The sequence below is a fragment of the Equus przewalskii genome, chromosome 17 (genome assembly GCF_037783145.1).
Source record: "Equus przewalskii isolate Varuska chromosome 17, EquPr2, whole genome shotgun sequence".
In the NCBI taxonomy this organism is placed as follows: domain Eukaryota; kingdom Metazoa; phylum Chordata; class Mammalia; order Perissodactyla; family Equidae; genus Equus; species Equus przewalskii.
The window spans coordinates 14716202-14730723 of record NC_091847.1 but is presented as its reverse complement, the minus strand read 5'-3'; the positions used below and the strand labels follow the sequence as shown (position 1 = coordinate 14730723).

The 14522-nt window shown below is 35.8% G+C and overlaps 1 protein-coding gene across 4 annotated transcripts in view; it reads left to right on the top strand.

Moving 5' to 3' along the window:
• The window catches only part of DPP10 (dipeptidyl peptidase like 10), a 1232656-nt gene that overhangs the window by 767379 nt on the left and 450755 nt on the right, over nt 1–14522 (top strand). For 3 of the 4 annotated variants that reach the window (XM_070581203.1, XM_070581202.1, XM_070581200.1), the window contains exon 2: nt 10728–10842. The exons of the other annotated variant lie outside the window; for it this stretch is intronic. In XM_070581203.1, the coding sequence (XP_070437304.1) occupies nt 10728–10842 (115 nt within the window). The remainder of the gene's footprint in view (nt 1–10727; nt 10843–14522) is intronic. 4 annotated transcript variants of the gene reach the window in all.

The following is a 14522-nucleotide window of genomic DNA, read 5'->3' as shown; positions in this document are numbered from 1 at the left end:
AGCGCCAATGTTCCTTATAAAAAAAAAAAAGCATACCTAAAAAAAAAATAAAGCTTTCCTAGGGAGAATTGAGTGGTTAACGGATTATAATGCTGCTAACAAGTCATGTAAGATAATGGAAAAATTGACTCTCTGATTTGGTACCATAGAGATGTTGAAGACATCTCATTGGAGCATTGTGTGAAACCATAATTATCCTTCCTTACACAAAGAATGTATAATGAGAAAATGGTGATCAAAATTTAAATAATTCTGTCTATATGTGTTTGTGTGCTTGGGACCTTTTTCTTTGAAATATAGTTTCATTTCTAAATTTTTTTCTTGTTAATATCAGTTTTTACGTTAGCACAGATTTACATTACATTTCAACATCTGTCATCCATCATTATTTTTCTTTTTTCAAAATTATTCTATTTTGATATGATTACTTTTCCAGATGAATGTCAAGATCATCAGTTTAAGCAAAAATGTTCTGTTGGGATTTTTATTGGAATTTAAATTTTTAGGTTAATCTAGCAAAAATGAATATTTTTACCACTTTGAGTCTTCCTTAATAGGAATTCAATGATTCTCTACATTCTCCAAGTGATTTTATAATCCTCCAGTAAAGTTTTATGATTTTCTTTCTTGGGACAATAAAATTTTGTAAAGGCATTTAATCTATCTGTTGCCATTGTGAATGTTGCTATTATGTATATTTGTTTAATTGTGGAAAGATATGCATAACATAAAATTTACCATTATAACAATTTTTATGTGGTTCAGTGGTGTTCAGTACATTGACTTTGTTGGGCATCCATAACTATCATCCATATCCAGAGCCCTTTTCACCTCCAACTAAAACTCCATACAAGTTAAACAATAACTCCCATGTCCTCGTCCCCTACAGTTCCTGGAATCCACCATTCCATTTTCTGTCTCTATGAATTTGACTGTTGTAGGTGGAATTGCTGAATTGTATGGTAATTTTATTTTTAACTTTTTGAGAAACTGCCATACTGTTTTTCCACAGCAGCTATACTCTTTGCATTCCCACCAGCAATATACAGGGTTCCAATTTCTCCACACTCTTGCCAACACTTACTTTCCGTTTTCCTAATAATGACCATCCTAATGTGTGTGAAATGGTATCTTGTGGTTTTGATTTGCATTTCCCTAAAGATTAGCAATGTTGTACATCTTTTCATGTGCTATGGGACATATGGGACATGAGTATATCTTCTTTGGAGAAATGTCTGTTAAAATCCTTTGTCTATTTTTTTATTATATAATATCCTTCTTTGGTGCTTGCAACAGTTTTTGACTCAAACACTGTTTGGTCTGATATTATTATATTCTCCCCCTCTCTTTTTAATTGCTATTTGCATGGATATCTTTTCCATCCTTTCATTTTCAACCGATGTTTGCCCTTAGATCTAAAATGAGTCTTTTGTAGACAATATATAGTTGAAACCTGTTTTTTTAAGGCATGTTGACAATTTATGTTTTTTGATTGGTGAGTTTAACCCCCTTCTTTTAATATAGTTACTCCTAGGGAAGGACTTCCTATTGCCATTTTGTTTGTCTTCTATATGTCTTATAGCTTTTTGTCCCTTAATTCCTCTCTTACTGCCTTCTTTGTGTTTAGTTTATTTTTTGTGTGTGTGTGTGTGTGTGAAAGGTTTGGACCCCTTCTCATTTCCTTTTGTGTGTATTTTATGGATTTTTTTTATGGTTACCATGGGACTATATATAGCATCCAAAAGTTACAATCATCTATTTTAAACCAATACTAATACAACATCAATTGCATACAAGATCTCCAATTCTTTACAGCTCTACTCTTCTTACTTTTGTTATTGAGGTCATAAATTACATCTTTGTATTGTGCACCTATTAACTTAGAGTTCTAGTTGTTTTTTTTATGTTTTTGTTTTTTAAATCCTATAAAAGGGTAAAATGTGGAGTTAGGCACCAAAATTACAATGATACCCGTTTTTAAATTTGCCTTCATATTTACCCTTACGCAAAAAGTTTTTAATTTCATATAGCTTCAAGTTACTGTCTATCATCTTTTAATTTCAACTTGAAGGACTTCATTTAGCATTTCTCATAGGGCAGGCATAGTGGCAATCACCTCCCTTGTCTTTGGTCTTGGCGTATCTTAATTTTTCCCTCATTTTCGAAGAACAGTTTTATTGGACTTAGAATGCTTTTTTTTTTTCTCTTCAAAGCCCCAGTACATAGTTGTATATCATAGTTGTAAGTCCTTCTAGTTCATCTATGTGGGATACTGCTACAGCATGGCTTGATGATCAGTGTGTAGGTTCACACCCAGCATCTGAACTAGCGAACCCCGGGCCACCGAAGAGAAGTGCACAGACTTAACTACTATGCAACTGGGCTGGCCCCTATTGGACTTAGGATTCTTGATTGAATTCTGCAGGTTTCTACTGAGAAATTTGGTGATAATCTACTGCCAATATTTGTAAGCAATGAATCATTTTTCTCTCTCTTCGCACAAGATTCCATTTTTGTATTTGACTTTTGATGCTTTGAGTATAATGTGTCTTGTTGTGTGTCTCTTTGGGTTTGTCCTACTTATAGTTCATTGAGTTTCTTCTGTTTATATATCCATGTCTTTCCTCAAATTCAGGATGTTTCAGTCATTACTTCTTCAAATAAACTCTCTGACCTTTTCTCTCTCTCTTCCTTCTTCTTGTGGGATTCCCATAATGTATATATTGATCCACTTGATGCCATCTGATAAGTCCCCTAGGCTCTATTCACTTGTCTTCATTCTTTTTTATTTTGCTCCTCAAACTTGATAATTTCAAATATCCTCTCTTCCAGTTCACTGTTTCTTTTTTCTGCTGTTTGAATTCATTGTTGAACCCCTCTAGTGAACTTTTAAATTCACTTATTGTATTTTTCAGCTCCAGAATCTCCATTTTTGTTTTTTTAAAAAAATAATTGCTATATCTTTGTTGATAGTCTTATTTGGTTCATATATCATTTTCCTTATTTCTGTTAGTTCTCTGTCCATGTTTTCCTTTAGCTCTCAGAGCAGATTTCAGACAGTTTTTTAATGTCTTTCTCTAGTAAGTCTGAAGCCTTTGTTATTCTATAGTTTGCTTCTGCAGTTTTATTTTATTCTTTTGAATGGACCATGTTTCCTCTTTTCTTTTTGCCTTGTGGTCTTTGGTTGGAAATTGGGCATTTTAAAAAATATCCACCTCTCCCAGTCTTTGTAGACTGGCTCCCTGGGGAGGAAGATGTTCATTAATTGGTCCAGCATGAAGGCTCAAAATGTTCTCAGGCCTTTTTGCAGAATTTGTCTTCCCTGGGCCTGTGTGTGCACTTTTTTCCCCCTAATTCCCTCTATACACTACTGTTTTTGAATGTCTTAATTTCCATTAGAGTTTTGGCCCTGCTTCTTCCTGAGTTCTTAGGTGTTCTAATGTGTTGCTCTGCCCATAAACTCTTGTCCTCAGATTCTGCATGTCAAAAGTCATCCTGCAGTTCTCATGACCTGTGGCAACTACAGCTACCTTCCACGATTTCCAGCCTGAGGTCCAAACTATGCAGACGTTGATGTCTCATCTCGAAGTTGGGCAGGAAAAAAACAGTCCCTCGAGTAGCCTCCATATACCCAGAACATGCAAACAAGGTCCATTCATTTCCTTTCATCTGAGGAAAGGAACTGGGGATTGGGCCACTTCCTTCTGACCATGGTGTACTGCCCCAGAAGGGTGCGGGGCATTAAAAATGCTGCGATGATACTTCCTACATTTTCGAGTGTGACTTTTCCTTGATTGGACATTTATTTGGTTGGTACAGATCCTTGCCTGGTTTCCCACAAAGCTGCTTCAATCTGTTTATAGTTGTTTACTTGATATTTCTGTGGGGGAATGAGGGCATTGAGCTTCTTAGTCTGCCATCTTGCTGATATCAGATCTGTATATTTGTTTTTTTAATTGCTTTTTTATGGTTTTAGTTGTGGTTTTGAACCCTAAACATGTTCGGAATCGCAGATGCTCAGTCAGACCTTTAATCATGACACTAGAAATGTAAAACTATTACCACATAATATATTGATGAGAACTGTCATCTTTGTTTTGTTTCTAATTTAATGATGATTCATCTGGGAGTGTGTCACCAATAATCATAGTTATTGGGGAGTGATAAATGTCAAATTACAATTGAGATAATTGCTAGTTCTTTTATAAACAAATTAATGGTGAACAAATAAAACCAAATCAGAATTAAAAAAAGTAAAGCAAGTAGTAATAAAAGACTCTTGCTTTCCATTTCTCACAAGCTCCCAGGTGCTGCAGATGTTACTGTCTATAGCTCATACTGTGAGTAGCACTGATTCAGCACTGCCTCAGGTACACTGACAGCACAAAAATATGACAAACATAATTTTGACAAATATAAACCTTGTGATAGTTTACCAAAAATATGCACTTTACTGAGCACAAGTCCTCTAATCAGAGAAGCATGATAAATGAGGAAATTATGAACAGCCATGAGATTAATGGGCAATTTTAAGAAGCAGTAGGCATTATAACTATTAACTACAAATCAAGTATGAGAAGTAATCTCTATGATTATATTTTCTTTGCTGATATTCTTTGTTTTTTGGTGAGGAAGATTCACTCCGAGCTAACATCCATGGCCAGTCTTCTTTTTTTGCTGGAGGAAGATTAGCTCTGAGCTAACAACTGTGCCAGTCTTCCTCTATTTTGTATGTGAGTTGCTGCCACAGTATGGCCATCAGTGAGTGGTGTAGGTCCACACCTAGGATTTGAACCCATGAGCCCAGGATGCTGAAGTGAGCGTGCCGGACTTAACTACTACACTATGGGGCCGGCCCCTCTTTATTGATATTCTTAATGTGTATATTGTAGGGAACTATGACTGTATCGCCTGATAATGGGCAATATTTCATACAATATTTCACAATATTTATCATTTATATCAACCTCCTGTATTTAAAGATTTTTTTTCCTAAACATTGGCACCTGAGCTGACAACTGTTGCCAATGTTTTTTTTTTTCCCACTTATTTTTTTTCTCCCCAAATCCCCCCAGTAAATAGTTGTATATATTTTAGTTGTGGGTCCTTCTAGTTGTGGCATGTGGGATGCCGCCTCAACATGGTGTAATGTCTGCACCCAGGATCTGAACCCTGGGCTGCCAAAGCAGAGCATGCTAACTTAAACACTCGGCCACGGGGCCGTCACCAACCTCCTGTATTTAATTCACCAAAATTTTATTTATTATATTTGCACTTATTTATTTATTTAAATTGAGTTTAAAATTCCTTTATGTGTTATATTTTTCAGACATACTGAGACAATGTGAACTTTATAAAAATTTGGGATTTTTTTTCAGTATACTCTAAAATGTTTTACATCATACAGAAATTAATTGTTAGAGGCAAAATCTGTGACCTGGTACCTTTGGGGAGATCTTTAAAAATTGTCCCAAATTCTTTTATGTTTATTGATTTATTCCGAGTTGTAAATTTTGTGAATTATTTTTGCTAGAAAGAAAAAATGCACACTTTGTTGAGCTTTCCAGATACCTAAGGGTGTATTTTTATGCACACTTTCCACTACTTTGAAAAACAAAATCTCTTCTAATTCCTTTTTCATTCCGGATTTTGTATAGTTATATATTCCCACCCCACCCAGAACCTCAGGTTTTAGGAAATGCTGATTAGATGTTCAAAGTAAAATTTTTATATCAATGTAAGGAAATTAATATCTTTCTTTCTCATTTTCCATAGAAAAATTTTGTGATTTCCTGTTTTAACCTTATTTATAAAGTCATGTATTATATTAGTGGTTAGCAAAATCTTCATTAGGGTATATACTCATTGAAGATGGTTCTTATTATAATTTTCATTCCCAGCTGCATCTGGTGTAGTATCCGGTACCCTCAAATACTCCAGTACACTTTGTGATATAGAATTGTTTAAAGAGAATTGGCTAACTGTTGAATCCCCATATCTCAAGGATTTTCAAGCCAGAGCTAGCTAAACATTTCTTAGGAATGATATAAAAGCATTTTTTTACCAATTTGGAATTTTTCCAAGGTGTCTTTAGAGTCTTACCTCTAAAATTCTATGTTTCCTAATATCATGAAACAATATAGAACCTTTAAAGTATTTTAATTTCCTTTAAGATATTTTCCAATTATTCAGTGTAAATGTCTGTGGGTTATTTTACTGTTAAAACTATTTACTGTTGAGAATGTAAACACCCTGAGTAAAGTAAAATCATTTAAATAAAAATAATTCAAACTTTTGAGCTATTTAACAGAAAATGAACTGATGGAATGTGTTGTCCCTTTTTGTTTTTAATCTGAAGAACTTATTTAATTTATTTCAGAAACATTAACAGCCTATTTTTGTGAAGATTTAAGCACATCAGAAGGATTTTGAAGCAATAAGTATAGGTAGGAAAGAAAAGTGAGGAGTTGAGTTTTTGGATGATTGGTGTGGTTGTGTTGAGAACCAAACTAAGAATCAATGTATTAGATGCTGAAAATCTAAGTTCACCTTCTCAAGTAGCAATGAAGATATTTTAAAGAAGCTTCCCTGTGGTTCTTAGAAAGGAGACATTGGTTGAAGAAAATCTATTTTTATCAAAACAAAACCACATCCAATCTATAGACATAATTTTAACATCTCAATGATTTTTCTCCTTATATTTTCCTCTAATTGTTATTACTTTTTGAGACTACTCATGTTTTGACAGGAATATGCTGACTCTTTATACATGGTTTTAAACATTACCATCACAACCACCTCCATCACCGTCATCATTATCATCATCATAGCTTCTATCCTTCATCCATTAATTTTTAAATCATCCATGGCATAGCTAGTATGTGCCAAACGCTCTTCAAAATGTGGGAATATAGCAGAGAACCTGATGAACTAGGTTACTCACATCCTGAAGCTTCTATTCTGGAGAGCTGAGCCAGATAAAATGGACATCTAAACAGCTTAATATCTATCATTAAACAGCTTAAAGTGTTGTTATATACGTATGATTAAATATAACATGATAGATGACATACTTGAAAATGTAATGTTATGAAGAAAAATAAAGCAAAATGAGGGTATAGAAGGGAATACGGAATGTAATTTTAGCGTGGGTGATCAGGTGAGGGTTCTCTGAGGAAGGAGCATTTGAGATGAGTCTTAAATGATGAGAAAGAGTGGTCCGTGCAGGTCTTTTGAGGAAGACCATTCCAAGCAGTTCACTGTGTGAACTTTCTTATTGTACATTTAACTAAGAGTTTTGTTTGAATAATTTGTTTTAATCTTCACAACATTTAAAAATAATTATCATTATTTTTCTGGTTGTTCGGATAAAAAAAATCTGAAGCTTGGAAAAGTGTAGAAGCATCTTTGCAAGCTCGTAACTATGAAGTAGCAGAGCTGGATTCCGCCTATTGCTACAATACAGTTCAGGTATTTTCTTTCACAGAAAGGAAAATCATATCTGGCTCTCATAATTAGGGGAAATTCCCAAGAGAAGAGACATCTGAGCATGATAGCTGAATGATTGACTATATATAGACACTATGAGTGTCTATAATTTGATACACGAGAAAGGGATTGGATGGAGAAGATTTAGGAATGATAATGTGAAGTTTCAAGCACCTGAGGCATATGTAGTAAACGGTAATCAGAGCGGTATGGGCTAGTGCTGTTTCTCAAAAGAGATCAAGCTGGATAAAGAACCTGGAGCTTGGCGGTAGACAATTGTTATCCTGGATTCTCACATTTGCATTTGATTCTTTAGATAGTGTAGGGATATTAAAGGACTTTGTGAAATAATGTGACATAAATAAAACCATGCTTCGGAAATATTATTATAGTAGTAGAATGTAACGTGGATGAAAAGGGGAGAATTATAGTAAGAGCTCGTTAAGTCTGCAGTTTCCAAACAGGGACTTGTAGACGCCTTGGCCATTGAGGAGTCGTTTTAGAGGAGCCACACATTCTTATGCACTTCATTTTACGAACAGAAAAATATTTTTTTCTCAAACATGTTTTACCATTTTTTAAATTGCCATGGTGGGGGCTGGCCCAGTGGCACAGTGGTTAAGTTCATACGTTCCACTTCTCGGTGGCCTGGGGTTCGCCGGTTCGGATCCCTGGTGCGGACATGGCACTGCTTGGCAAAACGCCATGCTGTGGTAGGCGTCCCATGTATAAAGTAGAGGAAGATGGTCATAGATGTTGGCTCAGGGCCAGTCTTCCTCAGCAATAAGAGGAGGATTGGCAGTATTTAGCTCAGGGCCGATCTTTCTCAAAAAAAAAAAAAAAAAATTGTCACAGTAGACTGGGGAAGTATAAATTTATTTGAAAGCATTATAGAATTCAGGTTAGCTTTTATATAATTGTGAATTTTATCAAATAAAAGGTATTAAAGTACAACTTTCATTATGTAGGGATCCAAATCATTCCTTGATTCGCTGATTTATTGATTGTCACACATTTATTCTGGAAACATCTGTTTTGTAACAGCATATTGTAGTGGTTCAGTGTGGTTTCTGAAAGTGGGCTTTATAGACTGGACCCTGTGCCCTCCCACTTATTAAGAGTAAGTGGATTTGTTATTAATCTCTCTTAATCCCACATCCTCAAATTTGTCAAAATGATTGAAATCTCATCTGATTTTTATGAGGATTATGTGAGATTCTGAATATAAAGTATTTAGCGTAATACCAAACACATAAGATATTTAAGCTCTTACTACTGTTAGACAATGGCTGGTAGACATTACATGGTTACATAATATTCAAAAACTAAAAAGCACACTGAAGTAATTTCTCTAATAATTTGTCTGGAGTTCTAGTGACAGTAAATCAAGATCAGAGTCAGTAGATTTAAAATTATGATTTACTCTTGATACTTTTACTGGACTAAGAAGTCAGTTATAATTGCTTATATTTATTCTTTTTCCTCTTTCCTACACTGTGAAGCAATAATACCCGGCAAACCTGCATTAGAGTTAGTACATTTGAAAGGATTTGTGATTCTTGGCCCAGATACCCACTTTCTCTTATATGCTGTCCCTTCTTTCATCCTCTCTTAGAGACTAAGATGAGTGTTTCACAACTTTCTGACCATCGTAGGCTTTGATTTACAGCATTGACCTCTCTAACGGGTCACTCTGGTTCTCAGTAGTTGTGAAGTAGCACCTTAAGATGGAGAAAAACTGGCCATCACACTACACAGATTCTGATGCAGAAACTCACCTAGAAACCTCCAGCAGCATTGCATTCCAGAAAAGGGTTTATACTCTTATGACAACTATTGCTTGTTTTGATGTCGTTAGTCTAGCGCTGATGATTTGAGGACCTACTGTCTTGACTTATATGGAAAATATTAATGGAAATTCTAACCAAAGTGCAAGAGGAATAGAGTTGTATAACAAGCATGAAAAAGAGATATGGAGTGAGTCATTTAAAAAAAGGGTGGAATTGACCTCTACTAGATTTGTTCATCAGAGTAAAAGGCAAACAAGAACAAAGTACTTCTTCCGCATGGTTTCTTCTTGCATTTATTTAGGGCCTAGTTCTTTAAGTCCAAGGTGTTTATGGCAGAATTGAAAGCCAACGTCACTATATGAAAATTTACTTCAATGTTTTAATCTGTGAGTCACAGGAACCCATTTATAATTTGTTAAATGTTTGCTATTCTATTTATCTTTGTTTAAATCAGGACTGCTTTACGGCTTCCTGGTGATTTGTGTACACATAATGAACTGGATACCTTGACGTTTGGTTTCATTTCTCCCCAAATTACTTAGCTATTTCTAAATAAAGAAGGCTGCATTGGGAAAGAAGGAAAAGAGATTACGGATTGAGGTAGGAAGAAAGAAACGAGAGGCTCAGTGTTTTATAAACTTTATTGCAAAGAGAATCTGGCAGTCATTTCAAACCAGTATGGTCTGTGCTTTGCTTTGGTGAATTATGCTCACACATTTCTAGTTCACACAGGGTAGAACACAGATCATCTGGAAAATGAAAAGCTTTACTGTATGTATTGTGAGAGATGCTCAGGTTTATCCTTCCCTATCAATCTTACCTCCTTGCCAATATCATGCATGCTGCCCAGGGAGAGGATGCCATTAACCACTGATATAGAAGCACTCATTTAATTTAGTTACTACGTCTTGTTGATTTTTATGAGTGGTGGGGGAACTGTTTAAACAGGACCTGTTGTGTTGACAAATGTGCACTGCTCTGCAGTGAGGGGCATTTTGAATCATTTTCCCATCTCTAATCTTTTTTCCCCTTACCAGTTAGAAAAGTAGCCTATAGTACTTTGGGAATATTTATATTTAAATCTTTATTGTAGGTTCCATTGTAGCAAGAAAAAATGTAAATGGGTACACTTTATTTCCATAATTATTTTGCAGAGTATTTTGGCTATCATCCTAATGTTTATAGTCCATGCATTTTAACACAATCTACATTTTGGACAGCAGGCATAAAGCTCTGCTGGTTTATCTCTTAGAGAAATAAGATTGGCCCCCAAAAGATAGTCATCTATAATATAAGCAACTTTGAATAATTAAATGGGCTCCCTAAGAAGAAAGGGATTCTAATCACCTTTCAAACTGTGATTGTGCCATGCACTGAATCATTTCTTTATGAATACATTTCTCTTGGAGCATGTATAATTATGAAACTTTTTTTTTTCTATCTCGGTAGGAACTGGGAAGTAACAGCCCTCCACAGAGAAACTGGAAGGGAATTGCTATTGCCCTGCTGGTGATTTTAGTTGTATGCTCACTCATCACTATGTCAGTCATCCTCTTAACCCCAGGTAATTTGTCTTTATTCCTCTCTTATGATGGTATTGTGGATGATAATTTCACACTCAAATGCCTTAAGAGGGTAGCCATATGTGGATTCTTAGGACACATTAGCACTGGTTGGAATAAAATAAAAGATATAACTAGACATTTTGCAAATGACACAAGCATTTTATGGTTCAAATATCATGCACGATATTTTTGGGAAGGTAAAATGTAAAACAGATACATTGAGAATGCCAAGGCCATCTTTGGTTTCCATTGCTACTTAGACACTTACTATATTTGCTAGTTGAATAAATGCAAGGGACATTTGACTTTTATCTACTTAGACACTTACTATATCTGTCAGTTTAATAAATGCAAGGGACATTTAACTTTTATCATAGGTTGAAGATGAAAGAGTGAAGTCTGGACGTTCGCATATGTAGATGGTAGCCCAACTGTAATGACAATGGTAAGGGGAGATTTGAGAGACAGAGGATGAAATCAAAAGAGAAAGAACTGACACCTCTAAATGCTTCATTCTCATTTTCCTTTCTTTCCCTGTAGTTTTTACATTCCCAGTTTCTCTCTGTCTAAAGAACCTCTCCAACTTGCCCTTGCAATCATCTTCGGGCTATATTCTTTAGATTAAAATGTTTAACACTAATATATAAATCATCAGCAGGCTTAATTCTACTTTGGAGATTATTTTAGTACCCGGAAGTTTACTCTTCTTTAGTAGGTGCTAATAAGGAAGGAAGAAAAAAGTTGCTCACTTTTTAAACTCCTCAAACTGTCTTCTAGGAACAAATAAATTTGGCATGCTGCCACAATCCACACAACTAGCTTCTTCAAAGACTGGACACCCACTCAGTATTACAAAAAGCAGTCATTTCTGAGATAGGATTGAGTTAGTCCCCAAATCAACTGGTATTATAAAGTTACAGCCTGTTGTTGAATGTTATGTATTTCTACTTCAGTTCCTGCCCCAGCTTTGTTATTTATCAGCCCCTTAAACATATTGAACTTATTTCTTCATGGACAAAATGTGATTGACAATAGCTCTGTTTCAGAGTCATTTAGTCAGCCAATTATGGTGACTAATTATAAGGTCAATATCAGTTGTTCCAGTGTGGTGCTTTGTGAAATATACCATCTTTGTAAAAATATTGGCTTTGAAATGTATGCATTGCCAAAAACATATTTTGTAATTGTTATTTAAAATATGAAGAGATGAGAAAGAAATTAAGGGAGTCAAAAAGGAGGAAAAGGGAGAGAAAGAGAATTTAAAAAAAAGAAAAAAATATTTGCTGGTAAGAGAGGGCTTATCCAGCATTTTCTACAGGAGTTTCTCTTAACTGTTCCATTTGTACATCTGTGGTACAATATAGTTGAGCGATGTGATGGCTCTAAGTTTCTGCAGAAGGCCAAGAATCTTAGTTAAAGGAAGAGGAGCTGACGTTCAGCATAGTGTTTCATGTAAACATAAGAATTTTAGCATAATTATTAAAAAACGAATGACTCAGTTTTACTGCCTTCTATTGGTGACTATTAACCAGATGTGGGAAATTAATGCCATAATGTTTGTGTGTTTCTCTTGAACCTTCTTCCATCCTGTTTCTAGAATCCTTTTCCAAGTGATTCACTTTCTTATATTTTCTTGTTGCTCACTGAGGCCATAGTGATACTTTGGGCTCCTTAAGATTTTGTTATAACAAAGACTTCACAGTGTTGTCCGCTCAACAAATTAAGCTTACACTACCTAACCCTTTCCAAGTTGCCCCAGTATAAAAACACAGTATAGTCACATTCACTTTATCATGAATTTATTCATTTATTAGATCAAGGGCTTTGGGCAAGACCCACCTTGGTTGAATTCTTCCTCTATAATTTACTGGTTTTGTGAACTTGGCAAGATATGTAACCCTGTCTCTCACTTCACTCATCTGTATTGTGTTTACAGTGCCGATTTACAGTGTTATTATGAGGGAGAAATGAGATAATATTGTCTGAGTGTTTGTGTAGTGTCTAGCACTGCTGCTGCTTTTCCTCTTAGTATTGCTGTTATTTGGTACTTACTGAACACCAGATACAATGCCAATCACTGTGTTATGTGAGGAGATTTTTCCAAGAAAATGTATAAAGTCTCTCAGGAATATAGATCTTCTGTGATTTCAATTTTAAATTATGACATGTTCAGAAGGACTAAATATTTAATCTGGAGTCAATATTTCAGTGGTTCATTCATTCATTTACTCATTGAGCAATTATGGAGTTCTTGTAACATTCTAGGTGCTATGGCAGTTGGCCCTGGACTCCTCTGCTTTATATACATCACCTCCAACCCCCTCTTCCCCAACTACACCAACATACAGCAACCCACACATTCCCAAGCCAAAGATTAAATTTTATGTAAGATTAATGATACAAATGGAAGTAGCAATTATTATTCAGATTTACAGTTTACTCAGGGCATTTCACATACCAAATGTTCAAATATCTTTGGATTTCGCTATTATTTTTGGTAGAGATATTATGAAACGAAAAATAAAAGTCAGCATGCTGGAGTGGAAAAGGTATGGCTATAGGGAGCAGTCAATCAGTGGTCTATACTCTCTGTAAACTCACTTCCCAGGGGCCTGGAAGGTTATATAAATTGATGAATTAGGTAGGCATAATGACAGGGGTTAGGAATTTGCTTGAGTTATGGAAGAAAATACCAGCCTTGTTACATGGCCTTCATAGTGGGCTCAAACCAAATATAGCAGAGTGAAATATAAGGCCAAAAGACAGTTTGTGGCCTAAGACTTGAGTCATAAACCTAGAAGCATTCTTAGAAGTTGTCTAGTCTTGTCTCGCTCATTAGACAGTAAAAAAAGCCTGAGTTGTTTAACCTCTGGTTCTGAGGACTAAACTAAAATGTGCATCAAGACCATTCGCATAGACTTTTTTTTTTTTTTGTAGAGGAAGATTCACCCTAACCTAACATCTATTGCCAATCTTCCTCCTTTTTTCTTCCATTTTCCCCACCAAAGTACATTAGTATGTATAGTTGTAAGTTCTTCCGGTTCTTCTATGTGAGCAACCATCACAGCCCAGCTACTGACAGACGAGTGGTGTGTTTCCACGCCCAGGAACTGAACCTCGGCTGCTGGAGCAGAACATGCCAAACTGTAACTGCTGGGTGATCAGGGCTGGCTCTAGTGCAGACTTTTGATTTAGCACATGTATGCCTGGGCATGTCTGTGGTCAGACTCTGGGACTCTAATTGCACCATGCCTTCCTCTTCTCACCCTCAGGCTTGAGATCCTCCAGCTGTGGTAGAACAGGTCCACAAAGGAAAACTTCCAACTGAAAAGACAACATATAGTGCCCCCCCGCTAATCTTCCCTTTGTTCACCAGGAGGTTCCCATGGCCCAGCTTTCTAGGTGAAACCACTGACGCAGATGGAAACTTTCAATCAGGAAAGGGAACCCTTGTCAAGAGAGGAAAGTTCTGATCATGAAATTATTCAGTAAGATACTGCACCTTTTAGGCAAAGGGCTGACTCTAGAACAATCCTTCCGATAAAGGTGGAGGTCAGAAATTAACAAGCTTTTTGTAGTAAATGACCTTTGGCAAATCACTTACCTCCGCTGACATCAAGTGTTTTTGAAGAAAATAATGTCTTTGGTTTGCCAGAATGTGAAATGGTCTCTTGAAGTT